The sequence below is a fragment of the Montipora capricornis genome, chromosome 1, assembly GCF_036669925.1.
Source record: "Montipora capricornis isolate CH-2021 chromosome 1, ASM3666992v2, whole genome shotgun sequence".
In the NCBI taxonomy this organism is placed as follows: Eukaryota; Metazoa; Cnidaria; class Anthozoa; order Scleractinia; family Acroporidae; genus Montipora; species Montipora capricornis.
This window is the reverse complement of record NC_090883.1, coordinates 50,116,227-50,136,226: the sequence shown is the minus strand read 5'-3', so window position 1 is coordinate 50,136,226 and position 20,000 is coordinate 50,116,227. Positions and strand designations below refer to the sequence as shown.

The window sequence follows — 20,000 nt, the reverse complement described above, 5'->3', positions numbered from 1 at the left end:
CAATATTTTTTTCTTGAACCAAATGAGTTTTAAAGGAAAACAAGCACACCCTCAGTGCGAATGGAAAAGGAAAAAAAAGCCATTTCAGAGTCAACCGTCAATAGCCAGCAAATAGGAATCATGCTAAAATTTTAGCGATGCGGTTCCAGTCGAGTCCCACAAATTGACCCTTGCTAACCATAGAGGCTTCAGTAGCTAGTGGTTAGAGCATCCGACTAGATCACGGAGGGTCGTGGGTTCAAATCCCATCTGGGACTCGGATATTTTTCCGAGTCTACATTTCTCCAAGAAACCATGTGTTCCAATTGTCAAAATTTTCACAACTGTTCCGTGTTTAAGTATTCCTCCGTTCCACTGTTCCGGCATTCCATCATTCCAACAATCCGTGTTTAAGTACTAGCCGTATTCAAGAGATCTCGAAGTACTCTGCCGTTTTCTTCATCTCTTTGTTTCAGCTCCTCTCGTAGTTTTTGATTCTCACTACTAACTTGACAATTTTTCGCTAGCGTTTGCTCCAACAAAACAACGTGATCGTCAGTAATTCGTTCCATTTCAATTACTCTACGTCAAAGAAGTTCAAGAGAGGACTTATCCACGCTGACATCCAACCGACATCCAACAGAAACTGACCTTCAGAGGATCGCTGGATCGCGCGATTAATTTATTTAAAATAATGTATGCAACCGAATTTGGCACGCAAAATACCAAAACAGTTTTGAGTGGGAGGACAGGGTGAAACGGGGTTGTTCATCTGCTCAAATTTGGTGAAACATCACACCATCTATTTTTTGTATTCATTTATTGAGCTACCCATTAATTTTTCTTTACACACACTGAATCTACCTCGTGAAAAGTACAAAAATCGTCGAATAGTATGACTTACAAGGGCTCCCCCGAAAGGACTGAGGGAGCCCTTCTAGTTTAGGAACGCTATTCATGACCAGCGGGAATATACAGGTGTTGTGTACTGTCCCTATTGCCTGTCCCTATTGCCAAGAATTCGTTACGAGGTCAACCTTTCGGAGGCATCAACTTCTACGAGTGGAAAGCAAACGCGAACGTACTACATCTAGCAGTTCATCGGATTCTAACGGCGATTCCGTCGACAGTGACCCCGCATACTTGCATGGTAAGCACAGGATGCTCTTTTTTGTTTTATTTTTTTCTCCACTTCTCTCCTCTCTTTATGTTGGCCCTAATCGCTCTTCCGTCGAAATTTATGATCAAAACCATGGTCTATGATCCCAAGACTTTTAAGATATTTTTCCCTCAATGATTACGCGGCAAAAAGTGGGAACCTTTTCGAAGCAATACTTATGGCGCGGTTCTTGATTTTTCTGTAGCCGTTGACACTCACTTGAGCACTAGAGTGCTAGATAACTCGAACAATTAAAACACTTTTGGTGTGCGAGGTTGTCACATTTTGTTGTCAACGCCTTCACCATCGTATGGTACATATGTTTTTCTAAATGTCTGTGTGGTTTATTTTGGACACAGAAGTCACAAAATCATTGCAACAATCGAGCTTCTTTAGTACATGTAAGTATTTTTTTCCTGGTTGCTTTAAGACAGTAGAAATAAAGGTAGCACTACAATTATTAGGTTATTTCTCAGCTGGGATCGTTCAATTGTAAATCACTCTTTTATGTTCATTGCGCTGTGGATATAGTGGTTCACTGTTGTCTGTACGCTTATCAACAACGATATTGGTCGAAATAATGTTGTGGACTCGCGAAGTGCAGCTATGTTTATTTCAGAGCGTGACCAAGATCGTGACACAAAAAAGAGCAAGCATTGTCTGTAACTTTCTCACGGTCTGATTGGTTTATTTCCCAAAATGAGCTTTTATGATTGGTATTACAATTGCTTGACACCTTAATGCGAGCATGACGCAAGCAGCATTGTGTACACTCCTACTGACAACGGCAAATTAGCCAATCAGATCATCTCGCAATTGTGGTAGCTTAACCAAAAGGTGGCAAGGTCAGGTAAAGTCTTCGGAACTGTACATTTCAAAATAAAATGCTCTTTCAAAATTTGGGATACAGCATTTTGGAAGTATTGCGATGATTCTTTTTTTTGGCTTATAATTCCCAGCAACGTACACAAAATTATTTGATGATGGGGAAGGTCAAAGCTGGGCGTAGCTGCCAACACAATTTAATCAAAGAGAGCTACTCTGGCCAGCGATGTGTTTATGATTACAGTCCCAACCTTGTATCTTTGTTGGTTGAATATCCTTTTGTCCTTATGGGTAGAATATATCTGACGATTACAGTCCTTTTAACCTCGTGTCCTCGTGAGTAGAAAATACTTGAAGATTACAGTCCTTTAACCTTGTGTCCTCATGGGTAGAATATACCTGAGGATTACAGTTCTATTACCCTTGTGTCCTCATGGGTAGAATATACCTGAGGATTACAGTCCTATTAACCTTGTGTCCTCGTGGGTAGAAAATACCTGAGGATTACAGTCCTTTTAACTTTGTGTCCTCATGGGTAGAATATACCTGAGGATTACAGTCCTATTAACGTTACATGTCCTCATAGGTAGAATATACCTGAGGATTACAGTCCTATTAAACTCAAGTTGTGTCCTCGTGGGTAGAATATACCTGAGGATTACAGTCCTTTTAACCTTGTGTCCTCATGGGTAGAATATACCTGAGGATTACAGTCCTATTAATCTTGTGTCCTTGTGGGTAGAATATACTTGAGGATTACAGTTCTATTAACCTTGTGTCCTCGTGGGTAGAAAATACCTGAGGATTACAGTCCTTTTAACTTTGTGTCCTCATGGGTGGAATATACCTGAGGATTACAGTCCTATTAACCTTGTGTCCTCGTGGGTAGAAAATACCTGAGGATTACAGTCCTTTTAACTTTGTGTCCTCATGGGTAGAATATACCTGAGGATTACAGTCCTATTAACGTTACATGTCCTCATAGGTAGAATATACCTGAGGATTACAGTCCTATTAAACTCAAGTTGTGTCCTCGTGGGTAGAATATACCTGAGGATTACAGTCCTTTTAACCTTGTGTCCTCATGGGTAGAATATACCTGAGGATTACAGTCCTATTAATCTTGTGTCCTTGTGGGTAGAATATACTTGAGGATTACAGTTCTATTAACCTTGTGTCCTCGTGGGTAGAAAATACCTGAGGATTACAGTCCTTTTAACTTTGTGTCCTCATGGGTGGAATATACCTGAGGATTACAGTCCTATTAACGTTACATGTCCTCATAGGTAGAATATACCTGAGGATTACAGTCCTATTAAACTCAAGTTGTGTCCTCGTGGGTAGAATATATCTGCAGGGCTCGAAATTAAGGAAAAAATCCAGTCGCATTTTGCGATAAGATACGAAAATTTAGTCGCAATTTCGCAAATTTTAGTCTCAAAATCGCCGCGCTGCATTGTGTTGTCAGCGGTTTAGCAGAAAAATATGAGCCCGCAGTACTTGTGTGTAAAGAAACTGCTGAAAATGGCGAATGATCGAAGGAATGGAGCTGTGCTATACAATAGGCCCTTTGCAGCTAGAGGTCACGTGCTTGGATACCACCTAGCAACACGAAACTGGAGAGCAAGCGTTCCAGTTGAACAAAAGCCAGAAGGTCAAGCACGTGTGGTTTTGAAGAAAAGTTTTTAGACATAAGAGCGCTTAATTTTAGTCCACTTCTACAGTTATTGTAAGTCATATTTCCAAACTTTAGTCTAGGCTTGTTTTTAGCAAAGTAAAACCGTTTTTCGCTTCCAGTTTGCCGTTCTAAACCAGCACCGGCGCTTGACAACATGGCGGCTTCGCAAGGTATGTACTCAAAAAATCTTCTTCTAGAATGATTTCCATGCCTTAGACTTACATAAAAACACCTGTTAAAGCAAGCCTTTGCCCTATTTTAAAATGTGAGTGCAATATAGACCATTTTAGAAGCGGGAAAACACCAATTTTTACCTATGATCGGCGTGACAAATTATACTTGTTTTTTTTTGTGTGTCTTCTGTGTCCACATATCTTTTATATCACAAAGAATATCATTTGCAATTAAACATTTGAGGTATTGTCGACTTATTGAATATGCCTTATATGTTATTATTTTTGGTGGAAGGAGATTCACAAGATATTTCTGCTTTTCCTGCTTTAACATTCGATGATGTTGTGCGATACTCCAAGGAGAAGTCTGGTTGCACTTCTACCTCAAAAGCTTACAAATTTATGGCAGAACCGGGCTATCTACACGATATCAAGGGTAAGTATCATGTTTTCGAATGTACGAGAATATAAAAGTAATAGTTCCAGCATCAGAGAATTAAGCTTTTATTAATGAACAAGACATTTTGAGGGTAAATCTTACACCTAATAGTTACAAATGTTGTATCTCTTGCAGTGAACTATACTGCAGGGACGGCCAAAGTGAATGCTAAATGCTTTAGATCTATGAAGAAGAGTGAGCCCCCTCACATCATGGAGGTATCTGCAAAGATAAGCGATGCTTCTCTGGCAGGAAAATGTTCCTGTGTTGCTGGAATAGGGGGATACTGTCATCATGTAATTGGTCTGCTGTACTACCTGGCACTTCTTAAGCAACTTGGTCATTGTTGTTTACCTGATGAACTTACCTGTACCAGTATGAAACAGCGATGGAGTGTTCCAAGGGGAAGGAAAATTGAGCAAAAGGAAATTCAAGATGTTTTGGTTAAAAAACCCCAGATGGGAGCACAGTACAGTAAATTCATCAAAAGCACTCTTTATTCCCCTGCTACTATGTATGGAACATGGACAAAAAATCATTTTAGCCATTACACACCCCAGCCTCTCATAGCAACCCTGGTTCCTAGTAAAGAACAGATGAAAATGTACCATTTGTGCCATGTAGATATGGGAATGTGCCAAAAGGCTGTGTGTTATCATACCAGCAGAGGATGTCAACAGACTATGTTATAAATGATTTCACATGCACTGCTTTTCCAGAATTGCCACTGGACAATTCAGACGAAAGGTTTGAAAACAATTATTCAATCTGTTTGGATAATAAGCAACAAGCTGCATTTGAAGCACTTTCCGTCACCCGAGAGGCATCTCTTAAAGTTCAAGAACAGACCATAACTCAATCTTCAAGCAGCATTTGGTATCTTCTTCGAAAAAAAAGAATCACCGCCAGCAAATTTGGTTTGGTTGCCAAACGAGTGTCAAATTTTGGCTCTTTAGTAGGCCAGCTCAATCCCAGCAGATATGTCCAAACCAATGCCATGAAAAGGGGGATTGAACTTGAGGCACATGCTGCCATGGTTTATGCAAATTCAGCAAAGGGGGGACGTGTAAATCTTTTCCCTTCAGGTTTGGTTATAAATCCCAAGTGTGCATGGCTGGGCTGCAGTCCTGACCGTAAGGTTTATGACCTGGATGCAGTTAATAGTGGAAAAAATCCCTTTGGCCTACTAGAAGTAAAGGTTGTTAAGGAAGGCGAAACAACATTTGACAATGTCAGATACTTGGTCAAAGATCCTGTCACCAGTGCATATACTTTGAAGACAACAGACATTTATTATTATCAAGTTCAATGCCTACTTGGTCTCACTGGTCTGGAGTGGTGTGATTTCTTCAGTTATATCAATGACAATTTATATGTGTGTCAAAGAATAATGTTTGATCAGTTTTTTTTTCAGGAGGCCAAAGACAAAGTAGACAGTTTTTTCTTTCAATATTATTTGTGCTGATGAATATATTAATTTTGTCACATTCATGATCACTCGGGAAAACATGGGTGAAACGTTGGAGGCACAAGTAATGTCTTTAGACATGTATTAAATGCAGCATTTTGATTTTAACTGTATCCAATGTATTCTGATTCGTGCACCTGTCAATGTTAAGCCCCAGGAGGGAGAAAGGTGGACCCAGGACATTTAAGATTCTCACTTCTGGGATTAGAATTTCACAGAAGACAAATTTCCACGAGTGGGCGGTCCTGACAGGGAAAGGGGTATGTTTTTGGCATGGGAAGGGGTGTGTAGATACTAGCAACCATGCTCTGGTTAGGAAATTTGACATTGAAACAGACTAGAATGTCAAGTCCCCTGGGGTATGCCTTACCTCCCCCATGGATGAGCATTTATTTGTGTACTGTGAATGCTTAATATATTAGGAATACCGTTTATGCATTATAAATACCATATATAGCAAAGACCACTCTTAAATATTCATAATGTACCCATCAATAATTTTACCAAAGTTTGTTCCTAGTTAGAGTTATTTCAGTAACCCTATTCAAGTCTAGGATTTAATATTTCAAAGTCAAAAAGGGAATTACTTAGTGTCTATCACTACAGGTGTCTTCATGACCAATAACCCATTTCTTGTAATCATTCCACAGCTGTTCATTTTACTTGTTATTTTGAGATAATATTAGGGGACCCTGAAAATTTGTGAGCAAGCAAGCCACTGTGTACAGCTGGTTTACAGAACCTAATGTTGAAAGGGGTACATCAGTATCAAAAAAGTGGTACTCCTTGATCCGCCTTATCGCACGCTCCACGTGTATTCTAAGCCTGGCAATGGTCTTAGTTTTTTGTACATCTAGAGCAGTAAACTGGCCTTGACTTTTGAGGAATGGGGGAATATTCAGAGCTACACCTTTTGCCCTAAGAAGATCATCAATGTCAAAACCTTTGTCTGCCATCACTGAATCCCCCTGTTCTAGTAAATCTAGTATACCACTGCATCTTGTTATTTCTTTGTCTGAGATTCCACCTGTATATAGGCATGACACAAAAGAGATGGCACCATATGGTGTAATTCCAATTAAACCCTTGAGTGTTGTGCTACTTTTATACGAAGAATAGAACTGTGATTGGAGTAGCAGTGAAGTTGGGGTCTGCACAAAAATTTCTGTGCAGTCCAATATAACTCTTGTAGTTGGGTACATGGCCTTGAAACTCTCAGGCATGAATTTATTTACATCATCACGTGATGGCCAGATCATTTGGCTTCCAAGGAAAAAATATAGGAAGTTGCACCATGTTGTTATTTTCCTGCTTATTGAAGACATACAAATTTGAAAGCGATGAGCAAGATCTTTTTCAAAGAGCCCTAATTTCAGTCGAACAAGAAACATGAACAATTCATCAATTAATTGCATAGTTCTTGCTCCGGGCCTGCTTTCTCGTTCCCCAGAAGCATAGCAGTAGGTCATTGTTTCTGCTGCCGGCCTGACAAATTCATAAAAGTCCTGAATGTGTTGATAGGTGGGGAAACCAGTGTAAAACTTTATGGAATCATTATCAGTGCTAAATCGTTCAAGGCCAAATTTGCTTAGGGCCAGTTGCTCTGCTGCCTGCTTTTGGACACTTTTGATGTCAATAGATGCTTGGGCTTGGACTGCCTCAACTTGCTTGATTGCAGCTGCTGTTTCATACTTAACTTTTACCAGTTCTTCCTTAGTGGCCAATAACTCAGCTTGTAGTGCTTTCATTTCATCCTGCATTGACTGTATACTAGTAGTTGGTTCATTTGATTGTATGTCAGTAGTTGGTTGATGCTCCATGTCTTCATTAACACTTTCATCTGTTTGGGTATCTCTAAAATCAGCAAGAATACATGCAGTAGAATTATATAATTTGTTATAAATGAAGAAATGTAAACAATGTAAAAACTGTGCACTGACTATGTCCTCACAATCAATTTTATTATTCTGTCTTGGAATAATGATGACAACAAACTGGAAGAAATCTTCAAATTTTAGTGAAGAACTAGTCCTTTACCTGCCTGTATGTCGAATAATTTTTCTTCTTTCCTTAATTGGTGTAGACCAATCAAAAATCGAAGGGATGGCTCCTCTCTTTAGTGAACGACTTCCACTTTTACTAGGTTGAAGGTAGTCTTCTTCTCTGAAGTGTCTGGAGCAAACCCTGGTACTGGCAGAGATCTAAATCAATCAAACAATATCTGTGATTACTGACGTGTAGGAACATCAGTTTTATTAAGCGAAGATCAAGAGAATTTACAACGCTGGTCCGAAGGTTGTCGAAAAGCCATTAGAATTGTTACCTTGAAGTGTGGCCCTTCTTCTCTTCGTATTTTAATAAGCCATTGCTTTCGAATGTTTCCATCCTTTGATCTGCCGGGCAGCCTATGAAATCTCAGTTCACTGTGGCATCGAGAGTCCCCATTGCACTTAGGAACACAGCAATGGAAGCAGGACTTGTTTTTCTCTATAGAAGGTGCCGGAGGTTCGTTGACGGTGTTTTCTGAACAGACAAAAAAAAACAAGTATAATTTGTCACGCCGATCATAGGTAAAAATTGGTGTTTTCCCGCTTCTAAAATGGTCTATATTGCACTCACATTTTAAAATAGGGCAAAGGCTTGCTTTAACAGGTGTTTTTATGTAAGTCTAAGGCATGGAAATCATTCTAGAAGAAGATTTTTTGAGTACATACCTTGCGAAGCCGCCATGTTGTCAAGCGCCGGTGCTGGTTTAGAACGGCAAACTGGAAGCGAAAAACGGTTTTACTTTGCTAAAAACAAGCCTAGACTAAAGTTTGGAAATATGACTTACAATAACTGTAGAAGTGGACTAAAATTAAGCGCTCTTATGTCTAAAAACTTTTCTTCAAAACCACACGTGCTTGACCTTCTGGCTTTTGTTCAACTGGAACGCTTGCTCTCCAGTTTCGTGTTGCTAGGTGGTATCCAAGCACGTGACCTCTAGCTGCAAAGGGCCTATTACGCGACCTTCAGAGAAAATTCACAGCAAGAAACAAAATAATTTTGTCATTTATTTATTTATTTTAGCAAAAGTAGCAGCAAAGTGGCAACTGCTAACTCTTTTGTTTCGAAAGAACGAAGGTGACAACAAGTCGCAAATTTGCGACTTCTCCAGATATTTTAGTCGCAAAGGGAAAAATTTAGTCGCAAATGCGACCGTATTGGTCGCAATTTCGAGCCCTGATCTGAGGATAACAGTCCTTTTAACCTTGTGTCCTCATGGGTAGAATATACCTGAGGATTACAGTCCTTTTAACCTTGTGTCCTAATGGGTAGAATATACCTGAGGATTACAGTCCTTTTAACCTTGTGTCTTCGTGGGTAGAATAAACCTGAGGATTACAGTCCTCGTAACCTTGAGTCTTCTTGAGTAGAATATATAGCTGAGGATTACGGTTAAACTTATACTTTCTTTGAGACCTTGTTGATGGATACCTGAGGATAACAGTCCTTTTAACCTTGTGGCCCAATGGGGGTGAATCCTCTCCGCAGTATTCATTTCCCTTAAACTAAAAGCTAACAAATCCTTAACCAATTTTTCATCATTAAAACTACATGTAGTACATGCTGGGTGGCATGAGAAGATACAGAGGGTTTGCCCTGGAAGTATTTAGCACCTTGAGGAAACTGCAGAACTTTCTCTGTCACTATTATATGCAAGTTCAAGAAGCCTTTTCAGGATCTGAATACATCCAAGACTTTAATTTTAAACAGAGTTACTTTTTGCCAGATCCATCTTGATGTTAATTAGAGTTTGTGTTAATTCAATTCTTATATAATTTATGTTATCTTCAAATGTACATTACTGGGAATTAATTTTTAGATTTTATCCTTGATAAGCTAAGTGAAGCCCAAAGATGATTGGTCAGAGTGCACTTTAGGAATGCATTGTATTTGTAAGTACAATAATTTTGGTTTGTTTGAGAACTTTTAAAGCCACCAGCGCAGTCCTTTTTTTTGTGAGAGCCAAGATAATGTTACTAGGCTGTACTTTAGGTGCCTCAGCTCCCATAAGTATGGTATAACCGAGTCTTTTTTGAAAGCCAACACAATATTATTAGGTTGTACTTTAGGTGACACACCCATGAGTACAGTATGACCCAGTCATTTGTTACAGCCAAGATAACCCAGTCTTTTGTTAAAGCCAAGATAATATTATTAGACTGTACTTTAGGTGACACACCCATGAGGACAGTATAACCCAGTCATTTGTTAAAGGCAAGATAATATTACTAGGCTGTACTTTAGGTGGCACACCCATGAGTACAGTATAACCCAGTCTTTTGTTTAAGCCAAGATAATATTATTAGACTGTACTTTAGGTGACACACCCATGAGTACAGTATAACCAAGTCATTTGTTAGATTCAAGATAATATTTCTAGGCTGTACTTTAATAGGTGGCACACCCATGCTCACAGTATAACCCAGTCTTTTGTTAAAGCCAAGACAATATTATTAGGCTGTACTTTAGGTGGCACACCCATGAGTACAGTATAACCCAGTCATTTTTTAGAGCGAAAATAATATTATTAGACTGTACTTTTGGTGGCTCACCCATGAGTACAGTATAACCCATTTGCCTGTCTTGTGATTACTTTGCCATGAAGTTTTTAGTTTCATTAAAAGTATATAGATATTGAATTAATCTTTTTGAAGGGAATGTCTCTATTGCATCCTTGAGTTACCTGTTCAACTGGATGCAATAAAAAACTGGGGCATTCCTTTGCCTATTTTGTGATTACTTTGCCATTAAGTTTTCAGTTTTATCAAAAAGAAATATTATTGAATTAGTCTTTTTGAAGTAATCTCTCTGTTGCATCCTTGGGCGACCTGTGTACCTGGATGCAACAAAAAAACTCATGGGCATTTATATGCCTGTTTTGTGATTCCTTTGCCATTAAGTTTTCAGTTTTATCAAAAAAGAAATATTATTATTGACTTAGTCTGTTTGAAGTAATTTCTCTGTTGCATCCTTGGGTGACCTGTTTAGCTGGATGCAATAGCAAACTGGGACATTCATTTGCCTGTTTTGTGATTACTTTGCCATGAAGTTTTTAGTTTCATTAAAAATGTGTATACATATTGAATTAGTCTTTTTGGAGGCAATCTCTCTGTTGGAACCCTTAGGTGACCTGTTTACCTGGATGTAAAAGAAAAACTATGGCATTCATTTGCCTGTTTTGTGATTACTTTGCCATTAAGTTTTCAATTTTATTGAAAATATTATTGAATTAGTCTTTTTCAAGTAATCTCGCTGTTGCATCTTTGGGTGACCTGTGTACCTGGATGCAATAGAAAACTGGGGCATTCATTTGCCTGTTTTGTGATTACTTTGCCATGAAGTTTTTAGTTTCATTAAAAATATGTATATATATTGAATTAGTATTTTTGAAGGCAATCTCTCTGTTGCATCCTTACATTGGGTGACCTGTTTACCTGGATGCACTAGAAAAACTGGGGCATTTATTTGCCTGTCTTGTGATTACTTTGCCATGGAGTTTTTAGTTTCATTAAAAAAAAAAAAATCAATTTCAATTTCGGATGTTTGGTCTCGCCAATATTTTTTCCCCTCGTTTAGGGTTGCACGCCAATGTTATTATATCATTGTTATCTTTTATAGCCTTTGGGCTGGGGAAAGAACCTGTAAACGGCAGACTGATCGTGACGGCGAAAGCGATGAAAAATAAACAGGTACACAAACGCGTGACGAAGCCCAAAGGACCTCTGCGTTTGAGGCTATATATTTTAGGGCTCCGAAAAGCTTGAGACGCAACCACATATATTATATTGGTTGTCCTTTAGGGGTTAAAATTCAAAATTGCCGGCGGACATCCCCGTCGGTTTCATATGGAGGTCCCCCAGTGGTCTTTGCAAATTCAACTTCTTAGGTCTCATTGAGACATGTTGGACTTAACGATTACATTATACATAAAAAAATAATTTCTCAAATCTGATTCAGAATCCAAGATGCTGTCTTTCAAGGAACGTGCAAGCTGGACGCCAGCGCAGGCTAGACGTCAGTTTCGACAAAACCTCTTCCCATTAGTCCAGACCGGTGGCATCTCAGCGGCTTTCACTCAAGTCAGCGTTCATATTATTCCATCCTCGGCGGCAGAACACTTCGCTGAATTTTGCAGAATGAACAAGACTCCTTGTCCGATTGTGTATCAGAGCAAACCAGGAGAAGTGTCAGCATCACCAATAGCTGCTGATTCAGACATTCGGTAACTACTGCATGGCGAGGGAATAAAGCTGGCGCTTTTCAATCAACTGAGTGTCATAAAACCCCCAAAAAGTAAAGCTTGCAAAGCGTGAAGAACAAGTGTGACAAAGTCGTGATATTTGTTCGTGTTTTTTTGTTTGATTGGTTGGCCCAACACAGAGCGAAGCCATAGCAAAACCAAAAGATTTTTGGATCACTTTCTTTTTCCTTGCCCAACAAGCATGCACAACTTACATTTATCCTAATTCAACAAATCCGCACGAAGCCCCTATATGCTCACGAGGGCGCTGTTATCCATAAAGCCTAGTTTTCATATGTCGGAAAAATCGTAGGTGATCGGGGATTTCACTGTTTTCCGACCGTCCCAGATCTAATCTTTAATATCCCTGATGGGATATATCGCCTGGGATGGTCGGCGACAAATCGGGAAAATCGGGAGCGTTTCTATTTTCCCGACGCGTCCCAGATTTCTGCGATGGTCGGCGATCATTCCCGACATAGGAAAACTGAAATATCCACCGTCGGGGACGTTTCCGATGGTTTTAGTTTGTTACCAATCGTCTAGCTTCTTTTTAATTGCTTGATTCCAGTCCCTAATTCAGAATGCCGAGAGAACCTGGGACAGGACTTTTGGCGTTTCTCTGATTTCTCGGTAAAATGTGGGACAGTCGGGAAATAATGGCATCGCCGATTCGTCTGGGATTTTCCCGACATATGAAAACTAGGCTTAACAGTTAAGATGTCGTCTGAATTCTTGCAAAGCGCTGCATAGCCACAGTTTTTCTAACTGTAAAATTCGTCTCGTTGACAATTTGTTGAATAATAAAACAGTTATCCTGCTCAATCTCAATCTCGTCTCGGAGGCGATATTTCGTCATTCGACTGGCGCTTGTTCCCTCGACTGAAAAATGGCATCCGTCTTTTGGGTCAAAAAATGCTTGAGTCACGGAGACAGAACGTCACAGGCCACAGTACGTTTCACTTGGAAATGCAAGGGTTCTGTTAGAAAAAGAAACCATGAAAACGCTTTCTTTGGTTTTTCCAGTTTTACTAACTTTTAGTTCGATTTTGATTTCTTAGGACAGATCAGACAGCATACGGGATATTCGAGAATGGTGTGTTCACAAAAACCGTCACAGACATACTGGAGGTTCCGTTTGATGACTTTGTTGCATTCTACCTTGGATGCAGCCACTCGTTCGAGCTCGCACTATCGAACGCTGGGCTACCAGTTCGACACCAACAGGTAGACCGTTCTGTGCCGAGCTACAAGACAAAGATTCCGTGCATCCCGGCAGGTCCCTTTTCAGGTAATGTGGTCGCATCGATGCGTCCAATGCCCCGGAACCTAGTTCAGAGGGCCGCGGAAGTGACAGCTGTTTTGGACCAAGTGCACGGAGCCCCCGTACATATTGGTGATCCTTGCTGGATTGGTGTAAAGGATGTCTTACACCCTGAATACGACGACGAACCGAATATACAGGAAGGAGACGTATTTCTGTTCTGGGGCTGTGGAACAACTGCCATGGAGGCGTTAACCAGAGCACGTATGTCACCTTTAAGCGTTTGTAATGCCGAGGAGAAAAAAACTGAGCCTGCTCACAGGCTTACTAGAAATAGCCAGATCGGTCACTACTCTGGTTTCTTCTGCTTTGGGTCTAACACGTGAGCGAAGCGAACAGCGAATAGCGCGTCTATGAGCGCTTAACCTGTGTATCAGGCTTTTCGAAAAGGCGGATGTTAGGAAAGCGAAAGGAAGACATTTTCATTTTCCCATTTTTCTCTCCACCTTTCCCTTTCCCCTTTAATAGGAAGGCCTGATACTCAGGTTAGTGAGCGCTTCGTTGTTCCCGCACCAAACATTAGTTTGCTCGCAGGCTAACTTAATAAACGTAAACTAGAAATAGCGCCGAAGTAGTGTATTCTGTTTATGTTTCTTTGTCCTTTGCAATTGTGCTGGCTGGCTGGTTGGTTGGTTGGTTGGTTGGTTGTTGGCTGCAGGCTGTTTGTCTGACTGATCGATTGATCGATTGATTGACTGGTCGAGCGGTCGATCGATCTATTGATTAATATTTAACTAATTGATTGATTCATTCATTCATTTGTTATATTTTCTTTCTACTTTAATAACATGCCGCGTTATAACGGATTTTTAATCAGAATTTTTTTAAATTTGTTTTCTATTTTGTTTTTCAGAACTTCCTTTGATGATAAGCCTGAGTCCTAATGCGAACTGCTGCAATTTCATTACTGATCTAAGAAATGAGGCATTCAACAAAATGAACACTCCAAAGGGTGGAACTTTAGAAACCCGTGTCGTGTTCATATGCGAACAACCTGTCTTGGGTTCGTTGGTTTCCGAAAAGGCACTGGAACTTATTCAACAACTGGAAAAACTTGGTAAAAAGGAATCACCAAACCCAGTTATCGGCGATTTCAATGGAAAACCGGACGAACCAGCTGACTCTTTTGTTAAAGCAGCTTTGAGACTCAGCCACGCCTCTTCGGTTGCCATAGTAACATTAAATGATGTTTCTACCAAGGAAGGCTCCAGCGTGTTGTCAATCATCAAGTCTGTAATGGCAACTAAAAAGGAAGACATCGTTTTGCTTGTCCCAGCGGAAAAAGTCGCAGAAATGACAAATGCCATCAGCATTTGTGTTGAATTGAAGCTGTTTGAGAAGTCAATCCACGTCAGAAAAATTGATGTACAGGAGGCTAGCTCAAAGGATGATATCGTTAAGATCTCGCGTCGCCTGCTTTCAACCATGGAAAGTTTCAAACTCGAACGTGTTGATCATTGCAAATTTACTGCACTGATTGGGCCTGATAAAGAAGGTATAAAGTAACGATTGCGAGTCGGCTCACTTTTTAACTACTTTCGTCTTTTCAGATAAACGCCAGGATTTTTAATAATTCGAGTTTTCTTTATTGCAACAATAATTTGTCAAATGTAGTAGTTCAATTCAGACTCCCCGATGCCTTTCCATAATTGTACTCAAATTTGACTGCAGCCATTCAGATACTGGGGCTACTTTTTTTGTCATTTTGTGAGATCAAGCCATCGACCTAATAGTGATCCTTCGTTATAAATTAACCCTGCAGAGTGGTTTTCACTTGCGACAGAGTTGGAGTCGGAGTCGTAAGCAGAGTTGTAAGAACGCTTACGACCCAGTGAAGACCGAAAATCGGAGTCGTAAGCGGAGTTATAAGCACGACGGAATCGGAGTTGGATCCAACGCTTCGGTGAAAACTAGATTGTCGAAGTCGGAATCATAAGCAGAAGGGCATAGACTAACCAATCACAAACAAGCAATCTGATTGTTTTATTCGTCCGCTTCTGCTTTAGCCTGCGAATACAGCCGTTCTTCTTCGCTCCCGGCCCGAGAGGCGTTTTGTTCCTTCTTGCGAACCTTCCCCTCCTCCCCCGTCCCCCTTCTCCTTCCGGCCGGTAGCGAAGAAGGACGGCTGTATCCAAAGGCTACTTCTGCTTGCGACTCCGAGGAACAGTTTTCACTGAATCATAAGCGACCGAGGCATAAGCGGTTAGGAATCGGAACACCGCGTACTATTCCGACGGTTTGATTGTCCCTGGATCACTTGGCTGCGCTTACGATGCTGCTTATGACTCCGACTCCGACTTTGACTCTGACTCCGTCGCTAATGAAAACCAGTCATAAAAGCACAAAAAAGGCTCTGTCAGGCCATTAATCAAAACCAAAACTAGAATTCCTTTACCATGGCTATCGTGGCATAGTGAAATATCACTGACATGACTGGATAGTTCTATCGAGTACGATCAGCACGTGGCTCCAAAAATTTCCATAAAATAAAAATACGAATTTGTAAGAGCTATCTATAAAACACGGCCTTTGGCCAGCTAGAGTGCCTTTGACGTGCCTTTGACGCCAAGGTTAAGGTGTTTATTGCGCTGATTCATCATTCCTGACATTCCTGATTCCAAATCTATGTGGAATTTTTCACAGGAGGTTTCTGGGTCGAAAGCGCAGTGATTGACGTTGATGTGGATCACGTGGCTAGAACTTCTGAATGCACTTGGCCTGGTGAAGTCATTGCAGGAGCCTTGTACATACTCAACTGCTGTCCAACCCACTCTTGTTATCTCCGAAGGGGCTTGGGGCAGCACAAACCTTTGCAGCAAAGTGAGTTTATCATGTCGTCTGAAGAGGTAAGAAGACTTTTATAATGCGGATTTAATTGTATGTTCGCTGTTTTCGAGCGAGCTAAGTTTCAGAGCTTATAAGACCTATAGTAAAAACCCATAGGCATGGATTTCAGTAGCAGTGTATTAAGCGTTGCTAATGATTTCACCCTGTTTCATAAACCTGGATTGTGTCAAACGTGATAAATAACGAAAACGAATCCTTCCTCGAGCTCTGGGCTTTTCTCAACTATGCAGACTCTGAACTATCCCCTGCCCTTTTTTTCTCTCCATTAGCCCCAGACTAGTTCTACCCCCGCCCTCCTTTGTAGTCACCTGCGAACAGGCTCTGCAGGTGGGAGATTTGGGGGAAAATTTTTGCGAGCGAAGGAAGCAGAACAGAGCGTGACCTTCTCTCAAGGCCACGCTCGGATCGCTTAGCTCGCCGAAAATTTTCTCGGCTAAAAGCCCCACTTGTTCGCAGGCTACCTTTGCAGCAAAAAACTAACCTCCGCAGCCGGCTGGATTAGCGAGCGCGAGTGAGTGGCGAAGCACGCCAGAGCGAGCGGCGAATTCAACTCGACTCCTCATAAGTCTCCGTCCTCAAGGCTTAGCGGCATCAAGGCCTCCCCGCAAAAACAAAAGCACTCCGCCGCGAATCCCGCCAGCTACACAGGCTAAAAAAAACTTCCTCCTGTCTTCCCTGGAACGGTCTTCTTATATGCTGCGATATTGAGTTCAAGCTATGCATGATATGTTACATTGATACTGTCCTAAAATTTCACTTGTGTTCATATTGTCCTCATTCGTCCCCTTTTTATCCTGTCAGGCTGTTAGATTAGATGCTATTTCTAGGTCTCTTCTCCCCTCCGTTGTTTCCATCAACTTGGAAACCTGCTTTAATACAAACTAGTTTTCAAAAGGCTTGGTACTTTTCGTACCGTTACCTTTTCTCTCTTTTGACAGTTTAGGATACTGATATCCAAATTTGAAGTCAGCTGTAGCACTGAAGATGTGGAAGTTCTTATCGAGAAGATCAACATGTCAGCGTCAAACGGACTGAAGTGCCTCGGTGGGGAGGCATAGATTAAGCTGTTGGTACAGTTTTCGCTTTTGTACACGATGCGTGCCTAAAACGTTTGCATGACATATTTCATGCAGGGATTATGTAGGAGACCATGTAGTACAGTAAAACCCCGCGAGTAAGAACCTGCATTTTCCCACGTTTAGCTAAACAGGTTCTTACATAAAGGGTATCTAACAAACATTTAGACTAATTAGGTTCTTAAATGGGTTCTTATTTTCTTAAAAAAGTAATTTTATTTTAATAAGCTTTCAAATGTAGTACTAGTGGTTTTCAAAACCGTACTAGTCAGTATTGTTTACTTATTTCTATGGTCTCTTAGACTTTTTATGTGATCAAGTTAACTTTTTATGTGGTCTCTTTGAAATTTTATGCGGTCAACCTGACTTTTTGTATGGTCAACTTGTGACTTTTTATATGGTGAACCTGACTTTTTATTTGGTCAACTGTTGACTTTTTACTTGTTCAATCTAAGTTTTTATATGGCCAACTGTTGGCTTTTTATGTGGTCAACTGTTGACTTTTTATTTGGTCAACTATAAAACGCATCGCACGCCTGATGGGACTTTCAGCGAAATCAACTAGTGACAGGGGTACGGTGATCTTTGACCAAGTATGAGTCGAGACACAGCGAGAGAAAGAAATGAATATGGATTGTTTTTATTCTTCGACAATCTCAAGCTACTGCTTTCTACAATAACAACGTTTGAAGAAGCGGATAGGTCGCAAAGCTTGTCATTAGAGGATATTGATCAGGCTATTGGTCGATTGATGGCTGCTGCAGACACCATTCAGTTGCTGATTTCCGAGATTGAAAGCAATCGTGATTTTGCTGAGGTGTTACCAATCCTAAATGTAACTCTGACTAATGTAAGGAACTTGGGTGATTTACTACAACTACATAGACACGGTGCTCCAGATTTAACTAGGGAAACTGCATATAGTAGCCCAACCATCTCCACATGCAATGGTCCAGGACGCCCACGTTACGTTATCGAGGAAGAACAAATACGTTTTTTGAGAGAACTGCATTTCCCGTGGAAAAAAATAGCCCATTTACTTGGAGTGAGTGAGAGTACTCTAAGGAGGAGGAGAATGGTGTATGGCATAACTGGGGACGAGGACTTAAGCTGGACTCAGATTTCAGATACTGATTTAGAAAAAATAGTACAAGAAATCCAAACCTTAACTCCCAATATTGGGTAGGCAAGACTGTTGGGTGCTCTCAGGAGTAGAGGATTAAATATCCAACGATGGCGAGTGAGGAATTGTCTCCGCACACTTGATCCCATTGGCACGGCTTTGTGGTGGCGACCAGCAATTTACAGAAGAACGTACAGTGTTCCAACCCCAAATGCTTTGTGGCACATTGACAGCAATCACAAACTTATCAGATGGCGACTCATAACCCATCTATGCGTTGACGGGTATTCCTGCCTTATAATTTACGCGCACTGCTGTAATGACAATACAGGTTGTAATGTTGTCATCCTCCTTACTGCAGATAACTCCTTTTGTTTTTTTAAGGCGAACGAGATTGAGCTCTATAAGGCTGGAAAGCCCTTTTCCTGAGAGCCGTGATTGTCTTTCTAAAAAGCGACTGTAAGAGAATGCCTGTATGTCGCTAAAATCTAGGGTTTGCTAGATTTTTTAACGTTGGGGAGGGATCTTAGCTCTGACCAAAAGGTCTTTGAGTGATTTGTCCTTCCTGTAAGCGACAATAGGGGCATCCGGGAAAATTCGTGCAAGGTTCGGGTTGTTAGTGATCAAAGAACAGTTCTTCATTAGGATCTCTTTGACACATTTCTTTTAATACTAATTGGGAGAAATATCTGGAACATCTGATCTTTGGTGATCAATTTCCCTATACTGATGACCTGCATGTTGCATTATTAAAGACATGTTATTTTGAGGAGAAATTTTCCTTTAAATGAAACCTCAACTATTACCAGACTTAACAAAGTGACAGAAGATTGGGTGGTTAAACAAATGTAAATGAGATCATTTGTCTTTAAACTATGATCATTTCCCAATTATCTGCATTTAAAACAGCCATGAACTCTTCTCTGGACTCACAGAAACTTGAATAGGTGCTTGGTAGTTCTAACGTGTAGCTACATGTGTGAGCAACTGGCCGTCTTTGAAAACCTTCATTGTTTGTGAAAGTAATTGTCAGCGTATCAGTAACAAGAACATCTGATGCTGTAGTAAATCTCAAAAAAGTGGCAAGTTTGGACTCGTCAAGACCTCTTATAAATCTCTTTAAGTGGGCTAAGGTCTCCCCCTCAGCAGCTGTAAGGGGTGTTGCTTTAAGGAGGGAAATAACTTTGGCATTAGTTGGCAGTATAGAGGAATACAGTTCATGCAAAGAAAACATATCAGGAAAATATAACTTAAGGTGGGAAACAATAGGCCCCCAGCAATCAGCTACATATTGAGGTTTCTGAATTATTTCCTTGTGGGCAAGTTCTCTGATTATTTCCACTAGGTTGTCTTGTGTAACTCTTCCTTTACAATCAAAAGCTGACAAAAAGTCAAGTAATTCTGCATTGTCACCCTGAATGCTATCAGACAAACAACCCTCTATTACACTAGCCTCAGATTTAGAGACATTGTGCTTGAAGGAGTCTTGCAATATCATGGAGGTTACACTTCCCTCCCCAAAAAGGCAACCAGTGAAGAAAGCTTTGCTTATCTTAATTAAGGGGAAAATATTGGCAATCAGTATATCCCTTAACAAGTATCCTTCCGACTGCCTCCCACTTT

The 20,000-nt window shown here is 40.6% G+C and overlaps 2 protein-coding genes and 2 pseudogenes across 2 annotated transcripts; 2 read left to right on the top strand and 2 right to left on the bottom strand.

The window, feature by feature from the left end:
• The first annotated feature begins 986 nt into the window (after positions 1-986).
• Positions 987-17,243, top strand: LOC138047290 (uncharacterized). Its single transcript, XM_068894080.1, has 6 exons — positions 987-1,129; positions 11,725-11,989; positions 13,069-13,535; positions 14,185-14,826; positions 15,975-16,177; positions 17,117-17,243. Exons 2-6 carry the CDS (start codon positions 11,733-11,735, stop codon positions 17,234-17,236), a joined length of 1,689 nt encoding a protein of 562 aa, XP_068750181.1. The 5' UTR covers positions 987-1,129; positions 11,725-11,732; the 3' UTR covers positions 17,237-17,243.
• On the top strand, positions 3,635-5,829 carry LOC138047305 (uncharacterized; annotated as a pseudogene).
• LOC138047296 (uncharacterized) lies at positions 4,621-8,621 on the bottom strand. Its single transcript, XM_068894091.1, has 4 exons — positions 8,436-8,621; positions 8,045-8,244; positions 7,759-7,922; positions 4,621-7,575 (listed from the first exon to the last, which is right to left on the bottom strand). The coding sequence occupies exons 1-4, from the start codon at positions 8,449-8,451 to the stop codon at positions 6,381-6,383; spliced, it is 1,575 nt and encodes a 524-aa protein (XP_068750192.1). The 5' UTR covers positions 8,452-8,621; the 3' UTR covers positions 4,621-6,380.
• Positions 17,244-19,240: 1,997 nt separating the features above from the next.
• The window catches only part of LOC138047441 (uncharacterized), a 2,863-nt pseudogene continuing 2,103 nt past the window's right edge, over positions 19,241-20,000 (bottom strand).